General features: G+C 47.9%; 1 protein-coding gene across 14 annotated transcripts in view; it reads right to left on the reverse strand.

The window, feature by feature from the left end:
• PLCH1 (phospholipase C eta 1) overlaps positions 1-23,931 on the reverse strand; it is an 85,692-nt gene extending 61,761 nt beyond the window's left edge. For 11 of the 14 annotated variants that reach the window (XR_002438139.1, XR_002438138.1, XR_002438137.1 and 8 more), the window contains exons 1-2: positions 23,780-23,931; positions 14,086-14,200 (exon numbers count right to left, since the gene is read on the reverse strand). Coding sequence is in view for 7 of the 14 variants with exons in the window: in XM_021395189.1 (XP_021250864.1) it covers positions 14,086-14,164 (79 nt within the window). In the remaining 7 variants the exon portion in view is untranslated. The other 3 variants (XM_021395186.1, XM_021395184.1, XM_021395185.1) reach the window with 3 other exon arrangements.

Genomic DNA, 23,937 nt, shown 5'->3' on the forward strand with positions numbered 1-23,937 from the left:
CAGCAGCATGCAGTTGTACTGGGGGGATCCAAGCAGTAGAGACATTCTGGATGAAACCACGAAAGTTCTTGGCTGCCTGAACTCTCATCATCCCACTCTGCAGCCGTCTCTTGCTGCAAGCTGGCCTTTGCACTAACGCTGTTAAGACACCCTGCACCAGTGAACACACTTCATCCACGTCCCATAGAACCGTGCTGACATCTGGAACGCTGCGCAGCTTCCCGCTAACATCACCCTGCCACTGATGGCTGGGCTGTTACATAACGAAGCACAGGATAATGAAGAGGGCAGAGCGAGCCCGCTGCCCCAGCCAGGAGCACTTCTAATAGCCACATCTCATATCGTACATGGGATTTTAATTTGCTTTGCGGTAACCCTCCCAACCCCTTGCGTAACTTTAAGCTTCTTACAGTGGTTTTAATCGTCCTCTCAGAGCAGAGCGCTGACATGAGATGGATGATCTCTCACACTTCTGCAAATCTGAAGTGATCCTGGCTCCCACCCGCAGTTTTAACCCTCAGGTCTGAGACCTGCCTGGGATCAGCTCTTGTTTGTTTGTTATAGAGACTTGGGAGAGAGAACTCCCAGCAGCTAAGGTTTATGAGGAACATGTATTTCATAGTAACTACTGATCAGCTTCATGTATTGAGATTTCCAGCTTGATGCTTCCAGGACAAGCAAGTTAAATGATCTGTGTATCTCTATCTATATCACATGTATATTCCAAGAGGAAAGCTTCTGCTCTATAGCTGGCTGATCCCTGACAGCACTGAACCAGCCCTGAGAGCACCCAGGGTCCTTTCCTAGCCAGAAAGAAACCAGAAGAATAGGAGCAGCAACAAGCCTGGCACGTCCTGAGGATTTTACTGGATCCACATCCTCAAATTTCAATCCTACTGTGAGATTATCTTTCACAGAGTATTGTGCAATGCAGAAAATGCCTTCCTGGGACAGTGCTATACTTACCGGGACTGTGATCCCCTTTTTGAGATCTGCAGGTCAACACTGGAACTGGAATCTGAGAGCGCAGCCCCCAGACACAATGCATAATGCATGGTTTCCATCCCTGCTCATGGATACCTTCCCTCTACCAGCACAGCAGACTTCTCATTGTTATCTTCAAGAATTAGCCCAGGTTTCATTCCAGCCGCACTGTGGCAAGTAGCCAATAAGAGACTCTTGGGCAGGGGCAGCCGTGCTGCAGTGGGACTCCGAGATCCTGATCAGTCCAAAGACTCCAGGATCTCTGCTCCGGTCTGTTCTGGAAGCAAGAGCCCAGACAGGGCACCAGGGCCAACACGGAGCCCAGAGAGTGCCAGAATGCCAGGTCATAGGGGACATCCCTGCTGCTGGCTGCTGAAAGACAGGGTCTCTGAGATCACCTCTTCCTTCAGAAACAGATTGCATCAGAGCTGCCCAGTTTGGGAGCTCTGGAGCCTCTGCCACACAGGATGGCTGAAGACTACTGAATTTCCTATTAAAAGTAAGAAATTGCTTCTTTATTAACAGTGAAAGGTGCAATCATTTAACCACATAGATGGCCAACTGCCAAAATACATTATCACATCATTAGAATGAACAAGAAGCATAGACTTAAGCAAACACAGTTCACAGGCTCACACATCCTAATCCTCGTTATTGCACGAGGATCCTTAGGCAGGGAGAGCACGGAAATTGATTGCAACACTGCAGAGCAAGGAGCAGCAGCAGCAACAGGCAGGAAGAAATGAAGAACAGCTCGCACTGCACCAGGAAGGATGGTGCATGGAAGGGATGCTCCCGCCAGCAGAAGGTGACTAGGCACATCAGTGAATGCTGCTGGGACAGCCTCAGGAGCACTCAGGGGACAAGCGCTGTTTGTATTCCAGAATCCCACATCTGCACTTCAAAAATATATAAAAATATTAAGGAGGATCCTATGTACGAGAACCAAAGGTCTCGTTTTAAGCCTGTCTCTGTTGCAAGGGACTGAATGGCACCTCTGCTCTTCCATCCTTTATGCACTAGCCAGCACTTCAGTGAAACAACTCCCGCTGCAATACATTGTGCTGAGGCTGTTTTATTTATTACTGTTCCCCTCAGTATAACCTCCTAACATCTTGCCTCTTCTTAACTTCTCCAAGAACACAAGACCTCAAAATCCCCACCAGAACACCCTCCATGAAGCTTGCTCCTGCCCCCTCAGAGACGACGTGAGGAGCAGAACCTGCTCCGGCTCCAACACAGATTTCTGTTGTCTGCAAATTTCTCAGCAGCCAGCAACACATCACAGCAACCCTGGCATCTCCACAGCATCGCAGCCTGGTGAGGGGAACACACCACAGGGTGTAGGAGGGAGGAAGGGGCTGGAAGAAGGACCCAGCACATGGGAGCACTCACTGCTTCCTTCCGGCTGCCAGACCAACCTGCAGCTGGGGCTCCAGCAGAGAGGAAGAGGGGAAAAAGCAGAGCACAACTGGAGGCGGAGTTAATTAACCTCTAAATCAATAAATGAAGTCTGCAGTTCAACTGACGATATGAATTACTTTATTCACAATTCATAGAAACAGTCATTTTCCTAAAGAAACACGCTTCTCTATTCCATTCTCAAACTGCCTTGGTGCAGGTCACCAACAGCGAGTAATCTGTGGACAAACAACGAACTGACAGTCTCAAGCACCAAAGTAATTTTATTACTGAAAAAAATGTTTTGTGCTTTTGGGTTTCATGCAAATTGTTCTTATGGGCAGCACATGGACATGTCCCAAATCCAGTGTCTGTCACACTGCTGAGCACACCAAGAACCAGACTGCCAAGAGGCACAAGCTGCTGTGAGGTTTCCCATCTCTGATATCAACAAAAAAGCAACTTGTGGTTTCCTGTAACTTCAATTGCACACACACCAGCACACAATGCTGCCAGCATACTAACAAGCTGACTTCTAAGACATGAGCTTCTTAAATGACTACTTCAAGATGTGTGATGCATGTAGAGAAACACACGTTTCCTCCTGCAGGTAAGGCCTGTGTTGTTAGAAGCTGCACCAGTCTCTCTCTGCAAGCTTCCACCAGGTTCACCAGCTTACCTGGGTGCTGCCTTCCACAACGAGGACACTGTGAGCACTGATCTCAGCACAGCACATGGCCATTTCGATCTTCCCTGGAACAGCAGAACTTCAACAGCCTTATGTCTAGCCACAGTTTGAGGAGAGCACCTCGATTCTGTTATGCATTATGTGCTCTGTAGATTTACTGAATGAGGAGTGTACGTAATTCACAAGAATACACAAATGAACACTAAGCATTCTGCAGGGACAAAACTTACTTGCCAATTGGTCTACCAAGTCCTTGACCTGCAAAACCCATGGGAAGGCTCCCAAGTGGATCAGTGGCATCCAGGCCTGGCTCCAGCGGCCCTGGCAATTCCTGATGCAGTCACACTGCAGCTGCACACAAGCTCCTTCACTTTTCTCAGTGCCAACACCCAGTGTGTTAAAGCTTTCAGAGCTGCCACATGCCCATACTAATCTATTGCAAGCGCATACAGTGCTGTGGTAGATTTAAGCTGTTGTTGGAATTAAACCTCTGGAAGACCAAGCTCTTCGCAGGAGGAGGCTGATGCCTTCAATAGTAGTCAGAACAGCATGTTCCTCGTCTAGAGCTAATTCCCCTATACATCACTCACTAGGCTAGGGTCTATACTTAATACCTAATTTATAGGTGCTTGGGTAGATTCAAAGACGCAAGCATCCCAAAGAAGCACTGGCAACGGCCTTACAAAAGGCTGCTGCCACAGACCCAGCAAACAAAGCTCAACACAGTTGGCTGCTTTGCAGCCCTCCAGTTCTGTTGGAACAGGAACAGACAGACAGCAGCTCTGCTGGTCAGCCGGGTACCAAGACCGGTCCCCAGTTCCACACCTCCTCCCATCCGAAGCCGATCCCCGCTCACTAACTCACAACCCAAGGGCCCAAACTTACGGCCAAGCCACGGGCAGGTGGGGAGCAGCGTCCTCCTGCAGCCGCTCATGGCCAGGCCCTGGGCAGGCTCTGCAGCAAGGGGACAGCCGTGGCACCACATTACCAAGCACTGCCATACCAGCACCCTTAGGTTCACTGCAGCAGGTGCGATTGGTATCGTGAACACAACCTCACACCCACACGACAGGTGCTCGCCTCCTCCCACCCTTCACAAGTGCAAATGGGTTCATCCCTACAAACCACGACCTCCAAAGCATGCAAGAGGGAAGCAACAGAGTGTCTGTTTTTGCAGCACACAACCGTGCTCCCCTTCCTCACCATTCTCTCTGTGAAGGCTCCGTGCTCCTGCTTCCATCAGCCAGAAACTGTTGTTTCCCAACGGGAACAACCCAGGATGGACACACCACAAGCAGGATAACTCCTAGAGGTCTCCAGGACGGGATGCCCACATGCTGCCACTGTCCCTGCTCCAGTCCCATCCATGCCACAAATCTGCAATGTCTGGAGCTGTGGGACAGCGCCTTGGTGCCCCTAACCCCAGGCTGCCGTCACCTAGAGAAGCAACCGACCGAGGAGCAGCGACAACCACACGGGCAGCAGCTGCTGCTATCTTTGTCTGCAGGAAAAGGACGACAAAATGCCTTCAGACAGGAATTCACCAGCAGCTGAACACTTGGCATGAAATGTCTTTATACACACAGAACGTTTACACCAGCTTCAAAAGTTAAACCTGATGCTTTTCTTCTAGGATTGCTCCAAAAAATCCCTCCCAATAAGCTCTCTCTGGTAAATTATTAATCGGGACCTATCCATTACCTGCTGTGCCTCAGCAAGCAGATGGAGTAACACCTGCTCTCCTTTCCCTGACTCTGTGCATCAAAACTTAATGCAGAGCTGCGTGTAACAGAAACCTCCAAAACGTGAACGCAGCACGGGGAGCTGCAGCAAAGCAGCCCAGCAGAGGAGGCCAGCCCCGGAATGATGCACAAGAAACTGGCAGCTGCTTAAAACAGACCCGATTTCTTACAGAATAGTAAGAATAGGTGGGTTTTTTTTTTTCTTTTTTGCAAAATTATGGATAGAATACCCAATTTTGAGAAGCCTTCTCTTTACTGAACGTCTTTAAAAAAAAATTCTTTCACACATAACCAAACATCACTAATGATACAGTTATAGTAATACAAAAATAAACTTCAGCTACCTTGATTTCTCCCCCTATGGCCTTTACTCCATAGCCACTTAGAGGCTTAAAGTAATTACTACTTTCTATCCAGCACTGACTTTAATGTCCAATTTTGTTCAAACTACGAGATACTAAAGAAAGTTACCTGAGGTGTCTTCCTTTCTGTATCAATTCCCTGCAAGTCTCATACAGATCTCTCATCCACTGCCCCCTGATCAGAACTTTACATATTATTTGCATATCTGTTAGCATTCTATTTATAAGTGTTACTAGAAAAACCAGATACTCATTCCCATGGAAAGCTATGCCGTGGCAGAATGACCAATAGATTAAAAGGTCTGGAGTGTTTTTAAAGGTAAATACATCTGTAATAATTTAAGATAAAAGATAGCCCTGTTTTGTCCATGCCACAGGAACAGTACATACAATCCACATGTTTACATGGAGAAATGTGTTTGGAAGTTGACACAAAAACACCAAGTTTTCCTCTGAAATATTCGGAAAGATTTGGTTTTTTGATGTTAATAGTGTCCAAATAAACACAGCACATACAAGTTACCCATCGTAAACAAAGCATCCTTCATTTTTCTATCAGCACTTCAGACATAATTTGAGCTCTGCCCGCAGTAATTACAAACTGGAACATCCTTACCTTTTTCGGGACTTAAATTTTTATATACTTCAAGGTCTGCCATTAAATTTGCAACTCCTGTGCATCGTTGGCAATGAAAATGGGAATTCTCACTGCAGGAAAGCCTCAACTGAATCTTCACATCTCCAGAGAGAAAACATTTGGAAAGCAGTCCTCAGAAGTACAGGAGCACCTCGCCAGCACCGCTCTCTGAGCAGAATGAGGAGATTTTCTTCATTCATAGACGACAGAAGAACAAATCCAGAGGCAGCTCTAGGCAACTTTCCTCAAAACCGAAGGGCACCGCCTGGCAGAAAAGCTGGCAGCATCTGCTCCGTGCCGCCGCTGCCGCGGGAGTGCAAGGAGCAGTGCCCACTTTTGGCACGAGCAGTGCACACAGTGCCGCGATGCTGCCACTCCAGGCAGGAGGGTCTGCAACGCCTGCAAAGGAGAGCGCTCCGTGGGGAAGCGCCAGGGAAGCCGGCAGTCACCTGGAGGCTGGTGGGAGCCGAACACCGAGCCCCAGCTACAGAGCGAGTGACGCAGGCTGAACGCACCAGAGGAAAAGCACCCTCGCCCCCAGGTAACTCGCAGCGCCTTCAGCCACGGGATTCTGCAGGAAAGGCTCCTTCCTCCCGGCCGGGTGCCCTCCTCCCCTCTCTCCTCCCAGCTCCAAGAGCGCAGCCCGTTGTGCTCTGCGGAACGAGGCCAGCCGGAGCACAGAGCATGCAAATGGTTTAGGCTGTGCATCACTGAGCATTTGATTTCGTAAGAACAAGTAGTCTCCTGAGAGATGCTGAGCACTAACTCTCCCGGCAGCTATAAAAATATTGCCACGCTAGAGGCTGAATATCGCGCTTGTTTAAGCCAAGTCGATGCTTTTGAAACTCAGAGGTTGATAGTCAGTGTGGAATGATGGGCAGAAACACTCACGCTTGCACTTACTTGTGATGGAGCCCAAGGGGACACAGTGCTGGTAAGCACTGCAGGAACGAAGTAGGCTCCACCTATAATGCTTCTCATCTTGGATTTACTGCATTTTTTAATTGTTTCTCTAGTGGCTGGCTTTTACACAATAGCCTTTACACCAGCAATCCTCAGCTGCATCCTCAAACACTGAGAGCAACAAAACAGGACAGAATTTGTCCAGTGCATGCTAGGAGAAAGTTACACAATGGAGTGTGATTGAGGTGGGGGGGATGAAAACACAGATAAGCACGCAGACAACTCAGAGTTAGGCAGGAGACAAGATACGAGTGGAGCTGACACACGTTTCACTTAGCAAGAAATCCTTATTTCTTAGCTGTTGCTAACACAAATAGCAAGGCTTCCTACAGTCAATACACGATAGGCTGCAGCAGAGCACAAGACACTTTGCCTGCAGCCAGCAAACTAAAATATAAAACGAAACTACCCCAAGAACCCACTGTGGGATCGCTGTTGGCTGCGCTCAAGGCTTGTCCTTCTAATCACACCTTCAGCTGAGGACAGCAACGCTCTGGGAAGTCACATTCTACAGAGAGAAGCGTCACTCATCCCACTTATTATAAGGGAAATGGCACAGCTACTTAATTACCCCACCAGCGGTTCACACCTCAGTTCACAAGATTGCTTCTAAAGGATGAAGTCATCGCTCTGAAGCCTCTAGACAGCTGTCAATACATTTACATCCCAATGAATTGATGTGTTATAGATGCAATTCAACAACAACAAAAGAAATGAACTGTCACTAGTCTTTAGTTTAATTCTTGAGATATCAAATTGCACTTGATAACGTGTTATAGAGTATAATTATGGCACATTCCTAGCCTCTCATTCTATTTCTTGTGATAGGAGCTATCCACAAGCATCGTAACACGGAACTGCTCAGTAGGAACACTTGTCCCATCACTAACATATTCCTTATTATTTTGGCTTCAAAATAATGCTCCTTTTACAAATCAAAGTGTTTAAGTGCTGTATGGCTTTAGAAACCAGAGTGTGCTATGTAGGTCAGTAAGAACATCACAGCAAACAAATGACTTCTACATAACTTGGGGGACATACACCAAATGGTATGAAAATACCTGTAAGTTTATTCAACTTCAGGAAACAATCCCCTTGACAACTCACTGCTGACAAGCCAGGTTTCACCTCCAACCAAGTCACTGTCAGCCCAAGCCAAACCTGAAACTGTTGTGCCCTCAAAGACACAATACATTGGAGAGAGAAGCCGGAGAGGCAGCTAGTTCCCCATCCCATCTGACACTGCAGCTACGTCCTTTTTTAGGCAGTGGCCGAACAACCCTCACACCTTTCCAGTTTTCTTTGCTTCCCTACACATCTAGCAGGGAACAACGCTGCTGTGGGGAATGCATTGTGGAGCAGAGCATGCAAAGTTCCAACATCACAGACTTGGTGACAAGCAAGCCATCAGAACGGGGCATTATTACCCTGCTACCCGTCTCTGAGCAATGCCAGTGATCACTGTAAGACAACAGGACATCCTTTCAGCAGACAGTTCCGTCGTAGGTAATTCACAATCATGCAAGAGAAGATTTGGCAGGAACAGTAACAGACTCACTGCCTACCTATTTTTCCTACTTACATTTTCTGCCCTGCAACCCCTTCCTTGGGCAACCACTGCCAACGACTTGCATACTCAGAACTCTGCTTTCTCAACTTTTTAAGCTGATTTAATAAAACCCATTACACGTCCTCCAAGCCTCATCTCACTGATAGCTTTTGACAATCTCAGCTACAAAAGCACTAAAACTTATTAAAAATATATTCATTCAGTCAAAATCCATCTCCCCTAGACTAATGTTATTTTCTAGTTTTCTTCATTTGCCATTCAAAGCTCTATCATTAAACCACAGAAATCATTCTGAGATGAGACAGCGAGTACCTCGAGGTACAAGGCGGGCAGTGCCAAAGCACCATCTCCACCATTTCATTAAGAAGGGAGATTTAAAGCTTTCGTCTAATACCTGCAGACTGTAATTCTTCCCTTCCATGCAGATCCAGCCTCAGATCACACAAATGCCTGAAAGCTCCCTAGAAAAGCAAATTGGGTGCCTGCACACCAACACATACAGGAGCAGGGTCTGCCTCTACAAACCCAAAGCAGCAACTCCAGGGTAAGAGCGTGGCCCCGTGCCTGCACTTGTACCTTGGGTGGGATGGAGATGGAGCGGCCCCGCAGGGCTGAGCACCCTTTGACCATAGCTCGCAGTCCAAGTTCTACTGCAAAATATTAATTTTCCAATAAGTGAGAATGTTTCAACAATTAGGTTTAGAAACTACAGCACCAGAAGAATATTAATTTTCTGGCTCATCAGTTTTTCCTTTTTCAACGTCAAAATTGCTGGAAACTCGTAAAAAGGCTAATTCTGCTATAGAGGAAGAAAGGCTGATTAGAGAACTTCTACCTCTTCCAGCAAATAGATAATGAAATAAGAAGACAAACACAGCTTCATATTCATCACACAAATTTAATCTTAAACCTAAACTGTAATACAATCTTCCAAAAATTCAGCTAGGATTGAATAAAATTTCATATTATCTGCACAAACAACTCATCATTTTTATCAGAGTAAAGCTCTTATCAGCTTTCCTCCTTTGTCATTAATGAAGGCACCATTCTTTGGAAAGCTGAGAAACACAGAAAGATAGGAGGGGAAAAACACAACCTGAAAAGTTTGTGGTCTGACACACCACCTGGAGACAGAGCCCACGTGTGGAACTCCTCCTTTCAATGGAGGTGCACGAACACTTCTTAAAGGCAGCTGCACATTAAACAAAGCACGGAGAGGCAGTTTCTTCACGTTTTAGGATTTTTTTTTAATCTAATTCTTTTCTAACTTATTTCCAAATTTAATTTTTAATACTCTTATATACATTTTCAGTTACGTGTCTGTTTTAAAGAAGGAACTGTGTATATTTCACTACATAATCAGAATATAAAATATGAATTACTGCACTACTAACTTCTCCTGCTTTCCCAAGCATCATTATAAAACTTAAATTGAAGATGACTATAGAGATGTAAGAGCAAATTCTGCAGTCTGCATCTGGCATCTTTAGCACTGTAGCCTCAAGCATAGGGCTTGAATGAGGCTTCAGCCGAGCTAATTATAAAGCATTGCCCATCAGCAAACATAAAGCTAAACATATACATGCAATTCTGCAAGGGTTTAATATCACTCCCCCCAAATTTGTGCTCTAATAAACAAAACAGACCATTTTACTATATAAAACATAATGCATTTTGTGTTCCCATTCATCGAACACAAAAGTTCAAGATAACAGAAGCAAAAAAAAAAAATCCTATGAAAACTTGCATAGAAGTTCAGCTCTACAGACTGAAGCAAATGGAAAAGCACTGCAATAACATCTGCCGCAATCTCTTGTGATGCTATCCAAAACTGGTTGTGCAACTGCAGTTGGTGTTTGTCTAACAAAGGCAGTGCACGACTGCATCCATTACATTTGGGAAATCACTGAGGTGCTCTCTCAAGATAAGCAGTTTCCATGTCCCAAGTCATTCCCGCCACCCCAACTTCAGATGTTTACAAGTAGGTGATTTGATAGAACCCTATGAAAGATGAGCTGGATATTCCTGAAATGATGGATCAAGAGTGCACAAGAATCCAGGTCAACGTTCAATAATCTCCTTTGCAAGCTCACCGGGACGGGGCCACTCACTGCACAACATCAGATGGCAAAATTACTGCTGGAAAGTACTCTTTGTTTAAGGCCAGCATGAGCTAGGTGTTTGAGTGGTTTATCCTGAAGAGTCACTGGAAGGAAATGGAAGCATCGCTACACCAAAGTCAAACTTCAGCAGATTAGGACCTCAATATCGAGGTCTAGATCAAAGTTCCCATTTTTGCTGTTTTTTTCTTTCCCAGAACAGAAGAAAGCATTGTCATCAGAACACTCTCCACTCATTTCTTCAGTGAGACGTTAGAAGGCAGGCATTCAAAACTACAGATACACCTAACATGATGTAAGAGCGTACTGACTCGACAAGCCCGGCCCCAGCTTCAGTCCAGCCACCCAATGCTCCTTCCAAGGGGAAGAGACTGAGCAACCAAGGCTTCTCCACTGCTTACAGCCTGAACATGGCAATGACTTTCTCCTTCAAGCAGGTTTACACCAACAAACATAAGCTTCAGAGTTCGTTCCCACAGGAGGTGGTCAAATGCATAAATAGATTTTTTTTAAAAAAAAAATCAGAAGTTATGAGATGAGAAGGCAATAAATGCAAAGATCCAGATCCAGCTTCTGGCTGAGGAAGCACTTGCTTTACTGACCAGCAGGTGCTGGGAGTGCATGCCACATGGAAGACTTTGGTATACACCTTTCTTCCTTTACACTTTTAGCCCCAAATATTTGCTACCAAAGTAGATGGAAGTTTGGTCTGACAACACAACCATTCCTATACTGTTATTGCCAGCGAACAAATCAAATATGATTTTACAGCATGAAAACCCTTAGAAAAAAAAAATCTTTCAAGCCTAGAGGCACGACGTACTTTGTATTTTGGCACTCTCCGCAAAAGGAAGGAAAAGAAAGTAGGTTCACCGAGTCCTTCGGGCTATTCTCAACATTGTAAGAGCTTCTCTGCTCTATTCTACAGAAACTGCTAAAATAGCTTAAACCCAGATCTGCCTTCAGTTTGTTATTCTGCGCGCACACAGTGCTGTTACTGAAGAAAACTGACATTTTTGCTTCTAGGCAGATGAGACTGCCTAGAGTACAAGGCACAGTAGCAACTTCCATTTCTGTAACCAAAAATTCCAGACAGACAGACAATAATTTTAACATCCCACAAACAAAGTGATCAGCAGCTTTCCCTAATAAAATTTAGAAATGACGAGAAATCCTTAGGCAACTTAGATGCATATAGTGCTTGAGCATTTCCTGTACGAATGTTCACTCATTACTCACACACAAGCTGTTAAAGCCCTGTGGTAAGGCACACACTCTGTATCAATAGTTTCTCCTTGCCTAACAACATGCATGAGGCTCAAAGCACAATTACAATACGGCAGTGAGCAGCCTGATGTGTGTACAGCAGCGGTTCCCAGAAGGGAATGGAAGCAGTCCTGTTAGCATTTGCTGTTTGCTACACAGGAACTGACCCGGGGCCTCTTCAGCACCCCTCCAGTCCATATTTACATTTGCCAGAATATTGCTTGCTGCTATTAATCACACTTGCAGCCTCAGAGCAGGGGTTCAGACAGGGCACTTGTAACTGTTACCAAAACTTTCCGGCCTCCACCTCAAAGGAGGTTAGTTTCTCCCTGCATTTATTTATGTGCTTACCGACAATTTTCAATATAGTTTTCAAAGTTTCAGTTTGAACTTTTCCTATCAGTTCCAATAAGCTGCTTCTTCCCCACACTTACCCCTCGCAAGTACATTTACAGCCAGCCATACACCCTCTCAACCTTCGATGGTCTGTACTGAACAAACCAGATTAATCTCGTCTCCTCTTACACGTGATTCTCCTGGCCATGTCCACAGACCTTTTCTCTGCGTGTTCCTGAGCTCCGCTTGCTTAAAGGCTACTGATCAGAACTGCATTAGGCTGAGCCTTGCAGCACTAATGCCTTCATCCAAGAGCACTTACACTTTCCTCTTACTCCACAAGACTCAAAGGGGCATTTGTCTCCAGATCTCCAGCTAACGCATGACACCAGCAAGGTGCAGTCCTGCTATTTGCCAGATCTCACACTTTGTCCCCCACCACAGCTTCCCACAGCGGAGCTGACAGGCTCGCTGCTCATCCTCCAAGTGAGGTATCCTGGCATTTCTTCAGAGGCACCATGCGCTCTAAGAGGTTATACACGCAGGGCTGTGGTCTCAATGGGGTGATTCTGCTTAAAGTTTGTTGTGGTTGTTTTGGTTTGCTTTTTTTTTTTCCTTTTTCTTGTTGTTGTTGTTATTTGTTTGCTTCCAAAACAAGACATTTAAACTACTTCCAATAAACACAGAGCTTTGGCATTCTCATTTGGGCAGCCCACAAGTTTCCTGCGCTGAAACACCTCAGTTGGAAGTGAACAACTTTAACACCACACATTTACATTCTCAAAGCAACGCAAGTCCCTGACGGGTATGAAGGGAACACAACAATGAACAAGGATGAGCAGCAAGCTTTGGTATTGTGTGCCTCTGTGGATGCTTCCAGTCCTAAAGTCTCTATGGAGAAAGATGACCTCAAGATTTTTAGAACATCAGCTAATGCAGTGGGATATTTCTACGTCTCCTTCACAAATGAGGTGCAACAGTTCTTCCTGATTAAAGACTCAGTTAGAGATAATAATCATGACACTGAAATGTGAACCTTCCAGGCAAACCCGATACAACTGAATTAGTCCATTGCTCTGAATGAAAGAGCACAACTGAGATAATATGAGTGAGACTGAATGAACATGACATCCAACCAGCAGTGGTCAAGTCCCTATTGACATCAAAGTCTGAAAAGAAAGAGGTGGAGAGGCCACACGATAAAATTAGAAACAGAGAGAGAATTAATTACAATTATGGAAATGCAATTTAAACAAAAGGTTTGTATTTCTGAGAGAAGAGGAAAAGATAATTGGCATAAGTATGAAAAGCTACTTTCAGAACTACTAAGACAAAATCAGCTATTTGCTAAACATGTCTTGTCTTTCATTTAACAATTACAGAATATTAGCATGCATAAATGTAGAAAAATAAGCTAATCTTCAGCTCTGCACACTTGCTCCCTGAAGAGCCACAATCTCAATGTCAGAATATGAAATACAATAGCATTTTTTTTAGAAGTCATAAAAACTACTTAAATTAGAATTAATAGACATTAGAGCTGGACACACAGCCAAATGCTCAACTGCCAGCAAGCCACAAGGGGTTAAATAACAGTACCTACCCTGCTAACAGACTGTACTTTTCCCACACGGAGTTCACATGAGAATTTCTTCCCTAATTTCCCAGTGGTATAGTCAAGATCAGTCCATGCAAGAAGCCAGTAAAGACACTCATCCCTCCTGCTTTACCACTGCCCTTTGCCAGAAGCTACAGGATCAGAAGGCTCCAAAAGGCACACTGATGACAAGCTAATCCTTAAAAGCCTCTGTCATCTCTTTTAGCTCTATGAACTCCTCTTGTAGGTGTCAGGAGAAACATGCTGATTCCCAGGGACACACACATCTCCTGCATAGCGCTTTCCAGCAGAACCTCAGCTGCCAGGCTGTGCTGTAGCTGCCTCGCACCCCACAGCTGAGCTTCAATTGCACTGGATACAGCAGGAAAAAGAAGGCAACAATACAGCTTGTCACTTACCATGAAACACGCCGTTGTCCGCCAAGAAGTGTCTGCAGTACTGCAGACAGCTTTTCTTATCCAGACTCCAGTAACTCATCCTGAGACCTTCTGCTGACCATCAAAGACAGCCACCCTACAAAGAGAAACAGAATGAGTAATTTAGTTCATTTACAAGAAATGCATAACTACTGGCACTATAAAAGAGAACTTACGGAAGCCCTTTATGCCAAATTGTTCATTACCCTCAAAATACTACAGCAAATGCAGCCTTTTACTCTCCAAACGCAGCAGCTCACCTCCATAAACACACAGGAAAGGACAGAGCGCCTGCAACCAACCAGCCAGACCCCACGGGGCAGCTCCCACCAGCGTGATGCTGCTGAGCCCCAGAGCAGCCTGCTGCTACAGCCAGCCCCACAGCCCTGCAGGCTACTGCACGGCCACGAGAGAGGATCGATTGGATCTATTTAATGATGCTGCCCCACATTTAACAACTGCTAACACATCGGACAACACCAGAAAACGATATATATTGTCCCCAGCTAAACTTCCAAATAAATAAATAAATAAATAAATAAAGGAATCAAAACGCTGGGGGATGCACATCCATGGAGCTGGAGATGGACTCTTCCAGGGACAGCAGCTTGGGCAGCACTTTTGAGGAGGTCTGGTCACATCAGCCATGAGAAATTTATGTCCTTCAGCCCCTGGACCCCAGCTTTATGCAGCGAAGAGATGCTCTCAGCTCAGGGCCCCACCTTTCGGTTTTCACATTGTGCTGAAGCAGCTGATGCATCATCAATCTGTTTTACCATCTCTTTACTTCCCATGTCTCTGTTTCACTCCCATCACAAGAACCAAACAGAGAACCCCATGAGAACGGGGCAGCCAGCCACCAACCCCTTCCCACACGGGCCCTTGCTAGCCCAGCCTCCCCCCAGCCCACCAAGGCCAAGGCTCCCAGCACTGCTGCAGGACGGGTGTGCCTCCAGCAGAGACAAGGACATGGGAACACGCACAGGTAATTGGGTGCAGATGCTCCCACCCGAACACCCGTTTCTGGCCACAATCCCCAGAGCTCTGTCGGGCCGAGCCCCCTGACGCAGCCAGCAGTATGCAGCAGGCAGTTAAAATGGACCAGCACAGCACGCCAACACGAGGCAAAGCCCAGCCAAGCGAGGGAGCATGAGCAGCTGAAGCCAAGCACTAACAATGAGGTGGGAAACAATCCCCCTTCAGTCCTTGGGAAAGCTTCCACCGTGAGCTGCTCTGCAGTTCCACTGCCACAACCCAGGACAATGGCAACGATCAGAACAATTATTTTCAGAGACCAAAACAGTACAAGTTAACTCATTAATAAGCTGGTGGCTATAACTCAAGACCAAGCTGTGTTTGTTTGAGTCATTTCACCCAACTTCCACTCAGACAATGTCAGCCTTTTGTTCTGTAAGCTGGACCTCGCAGAGTTCCATCCCACCCAGCAGGGCTTACTGCGCAGTTATGGTTACAACTCAACAAACGAGCATTTCATATTTCCTCTGTATTAAAATCAACCGCAGATTCCTCAACCTCCTGTTCAGTTGCATCCTTTCACTGCATCCCCTCTGCTGTCTGGCCAAGCAGCCACCTCAACCCCAGCCTGCCTGGCTCTCCCATCTCATCTCCCTCCCACCTCTGCCCGGCCCGTCTGTCTCCATTACAGCCTGTGTTTTGGGTACGGACCATACACTGCTTAAACCAAAGGCATATTTTACTGGAACTGGGACCACAGAGCAGTAACACCCATTACATCTCTGCCAGACTTGTGCATTTCTTGGACTGTTGCCCTCACAGGCCATGAGCTTTCATTATAGCTTGCCACAACTAAGGTCACTCTCCTGGCGTTAATTAGTAAGGCAGAAGCTGATAGTTACTTCAAAAGCTTAGAAACAACGTTATCACTGCTACCCAGCCAACTGCCAGGTTCTTTCCTTCAGGTGTTAGAAAGACGAGCATCGCTGTGGTTTAACTACGAAAACTGTCTCAAGTACATCTCAGTTGGAATTCACACAAAATAAAGAGAGATCGCATCTCTCACTCAGCTCCCCCACAGAATTTGTGTCACAGGGGACTTGGGGGAAATACCATGCGTGGCAGCTCTGAAGGGAACCCCGCAGCCCCCTCCCCTCCTGCTCAGCTCACACAATACGCCCTTGTTCAGAGCACAGCGGGTCCTCCCGCACCGCGCTGCTGCGTACAACAAAGATTCTCCCAGCAGCTGGGGATGAAGGCAGAATTCCAAAGCTGGGATTCCGGGCGTTATTACTGAACGCAAACAGATTTTGCTCAAGTTTGATAGAAAAAAGTAAGTTTAAGTTACGCGCATGCGTACATACATGCACACACAGAAACAGGTCTGTGTAGGCACACGTGGATGAGATGAACAAATATGACTTATTCTTTTTATCGTCGTGATAGCAGGGGAATTCCTTCCAAGGAAAGTTTTCAGAAATGTTTTATGAAATGGATTACAGAATTCGTAGAGCCAAACATATAAGATGCTTCTGAATGCAGAGGCTGCTCTGTCTGGGCTGTAACTGATGCTTCTTGCTGCACAGGCTGGACACCAAGAAGGCAGCACCCCACGAGCCCTGCTCCCACACGCGCCCATTTAGCACCTGGGAACTCTCCGAGTCCTGTGTGCAGCTCCCTGGGGAACACTCAGACAGATTCACTGGTAGCCAAGGCAGCAATACACAGGGCGGAGAGATTGCCAATCTCCTCTTGTCTCACCTGCCCTCTCCCCTTCCTGTTCCTGAAGCACTCTGTCAGATAACATTCAGTCAGTCTGATAGCACAAATGGTTCCTGCCGGCAGCAGTTAGCGCAGCCCACCTCTGCCTCCCACTGCCGAAGCCACAGCTCCAGCTTCCAAGCTCACGTTCCGCCACCCGCCCAGCCAACTGATTTTGAAAGAATCATTTATCAAAAACGGATTCCTTTCTCTAGCATAAAATGGTGTATGGGAAAAATAAATATTTTACAAGAAGCTCTGCAAAGTTAAAATGTAGAAACCCACATGTGACTGGCAATTCCGTCTTTAGCAGAAAAGGGAAGTCCAGAAAACAGCACACAGAAGCTCCAGAGTTTGGAAACTTGCGCTTGTTTCAAATACCATTAGTGACAAACTTCACAAAGAAAATAGCTCAGGGATTCTGGAAGCTACAAGAGGCACAAAGTACAAGCATAATAGAGACGAGAGAAAGAGCAGGTTAGAAACGGGAAATGTAGAATCAAACAAAGGACACGCTAAGCACGCTACTGGAAATAATTCTGCATGAGCTCCAGATGTGGCCAAAGAGCAGGCGGATGCTGCCATCTGCACGGCAGGGCAGGAGGCCCCTCTGCCTGGCAGCAAGCAGTGGGAACACGCCTCCCAGACACACGCTGGTTTTCAATCTGGCAGCCGTGATTGCAGCCGTAATCTCTGCTGACTCCCTTCACACGCACCCAGTTAGCCTCTAGGTATTGCAAACTGGAAAAATATACACCTCATCAGACTTCCCTCAGAGAATACCAAGGTGCTCAAAAGCCAAGGAATGGATTGCTAGAACAGAGAGGTTAACTGATTTACTCTACGATGCTTTTGCCAGCTTTCTTTCCCTGGAACAGCTTACAATAGCCTGCAGGTTTCCTCGCACATCAGCTTATCACCAGCCATCAACAGTGGATCACAGAACCACAGCACGGTTTGAGTTGGAAGGGATCTTTGAAGGTCATCTGGTCCAACTCCCTGCAAGGAAGGTTTTATACTGAGACAGGAGGGAAGTAGCTACTGTTGCTAGTCCTAGTCCATGCTTTTTTACTTTGTAAAGAAACATCAGCTCTTCCAGTAGAATAACCTTCAAGCTTGCACGCAGAAACCAGATGCTGTGCAACATAGGCTGTATTTAAGCGGTATCTCCAAAACAAAGTAGCCATCAGATGAAAAGCTTAGCCATCACTGGACCTGAAAGTGGAATCCTAAGAGATTACAAAACCCTAATATGACAGTATTTCATAGAGTACCCACCCGTCAGCAGTCCTGGGCTTTTCATTTCACTAAGACACTAAGAGTCACCCAAATATTGCTAAGCATTTAAGCTGGTCTGAATTCAGGCAGATTGAGACTTAACTGCCATACAAACACAGGCTTTAAGGGTTCCACACATCATCCGTGCAAATCTCCACTGTAATCAGCACCAAATAGCCACATTTATTCAAAATAGCTTGCAGAAACGTTACTAATATCACAGATCCAGGGCAAGTGCAGAACACACAAGGCATGCTGGCAACATCAGGTAAAAAAAATTCAGTGCTGTTGCAAAAAAGCATTTTTGCCTACAAATCGGCATTGCTATCACAACAAAAAAAATCTCACCTACCTTACTGAGCCTTTTTCAACTACCCAGGGTATATGCAAGTGCTTCCTAGAATTTAAAGTATCTTGTAGTATAAACAGAAAGCTTAAAAATCATCCCCAAAATTACACTCCCTTTTCTACAGCAAGCATTTACCGTCAGCACGAAAAAAAGATAATAGGTAATAGAAGGGAAAAATGTCCAATATCTGATCCTTTTCTAATTGCATTCCCCCAGAACGGTTCCTAGAGGAAGAGGGGATTTTTGTTGGGTTTGTTTTCCTGCCGGATCAGCTCCCTGATCTAACTTGCCATGAGAACAGCCACGCTGGCACAGCGGCAGCAAAGGTGCTGCCAGGGAGCAAGCCAGCACGGCCGGAAAGAACGTTTCCTGCAAACTCTGCTGGAAGCAGTTGGAAACTCTTCAGTCAGAGCTGTGACCATCCCCTTTGCACAGACAAGAGGCTGGATTGAGGATACAGGTGTTGCACTTGCATGCTTAAAGGAAAAATAAAGAAGGAAGCAGCAGCCACATCTCCTGGATGCTGCTATTATGGGAGGCGCAGTCTGATCCCAGCAGCAGGCAACCTGAATGAAGCTACAGGACTGATGCCCACAATTTGCTCCATGAACTGTGCCCCTTGCTCTCCAGCAAACCATGTAGAGCTCCCTGCACCATTCCTGCCCTGCAAGTGCACGCGATGGTGGCTGGAGGCCAGCCAGGCTGCACTGGGCTCTGCAAGGGACAGCTTCCTTATCTGCCCAGCCCACGCTAGCAAACAGCGAGCCTTAACCTTCCTTGGCTGTTAATTCTGGTGGAGCTTTTGTTTCGAGTCATTCCTCTGCTCTTTCTGGGGAGTCATGAAAAGCATGTGTCAGCACAACTTGCTGCTGAGGACGGCATTAGAAAGGATTTGAACCGACTCCCCATGGCAACAGACCCTGAAAGGGAATTAGCATTTGCTCCCCATTCCTCAAGCAGCCTAAGTGGAATTTGCTTTCCTCCTGTGGAGGAATTGTTTCCAGGAGGGCAGCACGCTGCTGCCTCCATCGCTCAGCAGGCGCTGCTCCAAAGGACACCTACCTCGCACGCCCCGCGCTCGGCATCAGTCACCCACCGGGCATGGAGCTGATAAACACGAGTGAGCACGTAGGGCTGTTTTCCTTACACGGCTTCCCAGCGCTCTGCACACCTTCCAGCTGTTTTTGCCAGCTCTCTGCACCCTGAGCCACTAATCCAAATCGTTTGTTGGTTCTGCTGCACATACATTTTCAAACCATGAATGCTAAATGCAAGAGTCTTTCTACGCTGGAGATTTCTGTCTGCACAGACAGAACTCGCTTTGCCCCACTGGCGATGCTGTTTTAATGCATCACCTCCAGCACATCCTCAGGTTCCGTCATCATCCTGAAGATTCTTCTACACATTCTCCAGCTTCCTCTATGGGATAAAACCAGCACTCCCTCTGGAGCAGGCGGAGGAACGCACAGCACGGCCAGAACTGCCAGCTGTGAGAGCCACCCACAGCAATACCAACATCCCTGAGGTGTAGAGAAAGGACTGGTCTCAGGCAGCAGTTCACAGGCTCCCAGGGACACCCTGCTCACGCCTCAGTTCTCCAGGTACAAACTGACACATGGGAAACATCCAGCTTTACTCTCAACGCTGGACGGAGATACGTTCCCAAGGATTCCAATGAAATGCAGCACCACGTAAAGCCAAGAAAAACTGCCACTGCTCAGTCTAGGGGTGCTGCTGTGAGCAGGGCGAACCGCTCAGCTGCCAGCAAAGCAGAGCACTGGTCTCTCAAGAGCCCATCTATAGCTCTGCTTGCAGCCACAGACCTGGTGAGCATCACTTCACCATGTGCACCTCTGCCTGAAGTGTGAAACGTGAAAGGCAAGCGAAAGGAGTAGACGTTCGCAGAGATTCAACACAGCAAGAAATTCACCGAGCAGCTGTTAATAACACATATTGAAGAGCTCAAGAAAACACACGACACAAGCCTTCATATCCCTTCCCAGCAGCAAAATGATGCTCTAAAGATGTGAAGTCACGACAACAAACATGAAGCGTAAGCTTACTTTGTTCTTACCTAGCACTACATGGAAAAATAATAACTTTGTTTCTAGAATTTGAGGTGCACACTTCTTCCCCTTAGGGGAAGCCCTTAGAGGAATCTCCCTTCCCAGTAGACCAGCCAAGGCACCCTGCAGAAGGCAGGCGGCAGCCAGCACAGCAGGTCGTGCCCAGGAGCACCCAACTCTCAGAGCGAGTATGGTAATTCAGACAAGTCATTTTCAGACCCACTGGTAACATAATATGAGGCTATTATTTGAAATGGGAAACAGTCCATTTCAACTGCTGTGCCAGCTATTACTACAACCTACAAAGCTCTGGCTATTGCTGTGCCAGGGCACAGAATAATTCAAACTACATGATAAAATACAAAGATAAAAATAAGAAGCCTGGGAAGGGCTTACGCCAATGCAGGCAGTCATGGGCAGAGATTATTTGCATCTTTCATGATACTGGGTTACTCACCAACTGAGATGCAGACCCAAAAGGAGCAGGGATGAGGGCTGCTACCTCCGCAAGAGCTCCTGCATTTGTCATCGAGTGCTAAAGTTGGCAACTGCAAATATTCTTCCGTTTTTGCCTACAGGGACACTACCAAATTTGATGCCACTGAGCACAGAACACAGGAAGCATGGTCCTGTGAGCTCAGCAATGCCCGCTTCAAAGCTGAGCAGACAGCCAGCACATCCGACACCCCACTCAGCGACACGCTTAGCCATGCTTGATGCACACGGGTACGTGAACTTTGTGCCAATTCCAATAAACCAAGCCTGTCATGGGGCAGGCTCCTTCACACGGCAGCTCGCCTCCACCTGAAACTTCCTGCAAGCAGCCTGCAGTTATTTCAGGTTGAAGAGACTCACACAGATGCCTCTTGCCAGGAACCATACACTGTGCTAACGCACGTGGCCAAACACAGCTGAAGCAGTTTTGCACTGCTCACCCGTGGCCTTACACCCCTGGCAGAACACATGTTGCATCCTCAGCATTTTGACCCCAGCTTTCGCTAGCACTACAACAGGTGTCTGCCCCCCAAACGCCCTCAGTGCCTCCACCCACCTCTTCTCCACGCCTCCATACTTCCACTGCCTTTGGAGGAGGCTCTGTTAGCAGCTATTTGCAGTGGTGGCTTTTTCCTCCCACCTTCCGATCCCCCGAAGCGCCCTCCCATCTCTCAGATGCATTCACATCGCCCAGCCACCAGGCACAACAAAATGGGGCTTCTGTAAAGCCAGATGACCTAATAAAAGCCATGCATTTTGGGAAAGCAGAGGGCAAGCTCTGGAGCAATGGTAATGTCCTCAGTGCCTGTGGAGACTGGAACAAGGAAACCACCTTTGGTACAGAGAGCGAGAGCGGTTTTCTAAAGCAAACAAAGAAGCGCACACACCTCCTGGCAGTTTGGTCAGTCTGCACCAACACTGGCCAACCTCAGCAGCACCGCAGTGGAAGCACCTCCTGCTCGTGGCCTGGGAAGCACAGACATATTATCCCAAGCACAGCCCCGACCCTGTGGCACAAGGCAATTAATCCCTGCGCATTGCTTGGCCCCACTCCCCCAGGGAACCGCGCTTTGCTGGTTGGCAGCTTTCATGCTCTTCCACTACAGTGGTCAGGATGATTGCTCAGAACATGCTCTGCATCCTATCACACCAAGAGGAAAACATCATCGTAACCCTGCTTCTAGAACTCCTTCATCTCAACGCATCCCGGTGAATTTGAAACACTAAGAAAAAGTTTCTGTGAAAGCCTATGAGGAAATGCCACGCAGCAGCCTGACCTCCTCTGAAGACACAGGCAGGAAAACCATCCCAGGAATACAGCAGCTCTCTAGCAGCCCGGCCAACAGACGGTAAAATTCAGAGTAATTTTTCCTTTTAACTTCCAGATTTCCTTAAACACAATAAAAACGAGGTGAAAAAAGAAGGCTCCTGTTTAGCTGCAGCCCTGGCTTTGCCACCTGGGTTATCGCTTTGAACTGAACTGAGTGTTGAGGAGCATAAGAAAAACCCTCATTCTGATTTCATTAACAGAAAACCTTCTTTACACAGAGAAGAAACCACTTTGTGGCACCAACAGAAACACACAGACTCAGTACAAACCCTCACACGGGAACGAGAGGCAGCTAGATATTGAACACAGCGCTCATCTTCATCCTATGCTTTAAGGCTCATCATAAAACCATTTCATCGCCACGGCTATTTCTTGAGAGCGCTTTAAATAACAGACCTGCTCATCCGGATCCGCAATAGCGTGAGACCCGTTTGCTTTCACAGAGTGAGTTTCATTCCCCTTCACAGACGGCGGTGATTTTGATCAAAGCCATCACGGGACGCCGCCTCAAGGGGTGAAAGGACACGGGCATTAAATCAATTCCCAGGCAACCTCCGAGAGGAGCCGGCGTTGTCCCGTTAATGAGCTGTGCCCCTCCGCCCCAGCCACCAGCTGATCCCACTTCTGTGGGGATGGGCGGCTGGAACCGGGAGGCACCTGCAGCCAGCCAGCCCCACCGCTCTTACCAGCTGCGACGGACGCACAGGCGATGTGCTTTCTCTGGAACAACCCGCCTTAAAGTAACAGGCAAGAAACGCGGCAGTTTAAAAACAAAAGGTTCGCGGAGGTGCGTTCCAGGGACGCAGTGCCTAAGGAGACCTTCCCCGCTGCCAGCCCCCGGCGGAGCCGAGCCCTGCCCGCAGCGGGACCCGCAATGTGCTTACTTTCCTCCCATCCCCACCAGTTCCACGGCCACGAGCCCCAGAACCGAGAAAACCCGGAGAGCGCCCGGTGCGCGGGCGAACACCGCCCCACAACCACGGCCAAAGCGCCGCTTAAACAAAGGGCCCGCGACCCGCTCCGTCAGGCACGGCCGCATCTCTCCCTGCGGACTTCAGGAGCACTTCACTCGGAAGACACTTCTTGCTCCGCCCGCCGGAACCCAGGCTCCCGGGATGAGACGGCTGCGAACGAACGGAGCGCGGCCCGGCACGCAGCGCCGCGGAGGACGGCCCCGCTGCCCCGGGATCTCAGCCCTAGAGCCGGGGGGGCCGCGCCGCCCTCAGCGCCCTCAGCCCGGGACGCATCGCGGCTCGGGGCCTCCCCGGGAGCCGCCCCGTCCCGGCCGCACGCCCTAACTCCCCGCCGCGTTTCCCCGTCGGCCGAACGCCACGCAGCACCCACCCCCTCCGGGCCGGCTCCCCCCGCAGCCCCGGGGCCTCCGTGCCGCTCCCTCCCCCCCCGCGGCGGCAAAAAAGTTACCTCATAAACTCGCCCTCAACTTCGGCGGCGCGCGGAGCTCGGGCCGGCGGCGCGGCTCTTCAACGCGGCTCCTCCCGGGGCCGCCGCCCCTCAGGTTGCTCGGGGCCGCGGGTCCGCCGTCGCAACCTGCTCGCTCCCCGGTTCAAACGCCCGGCGCC

The sequence above is a fragment of the Numida meleagris genome, chromosome 4 (assembly GCF_002078875.1).
Source record: "Numida meleagris isolate 19003 breed g44 Domestic line chromosome 4, NumMel1.0, whole genome shotgun sequence".
NCBI lineage: Eukaryota > Metazoa > Chordata > Aves > Galliformes > Numididae > Numida > Numida meleagris.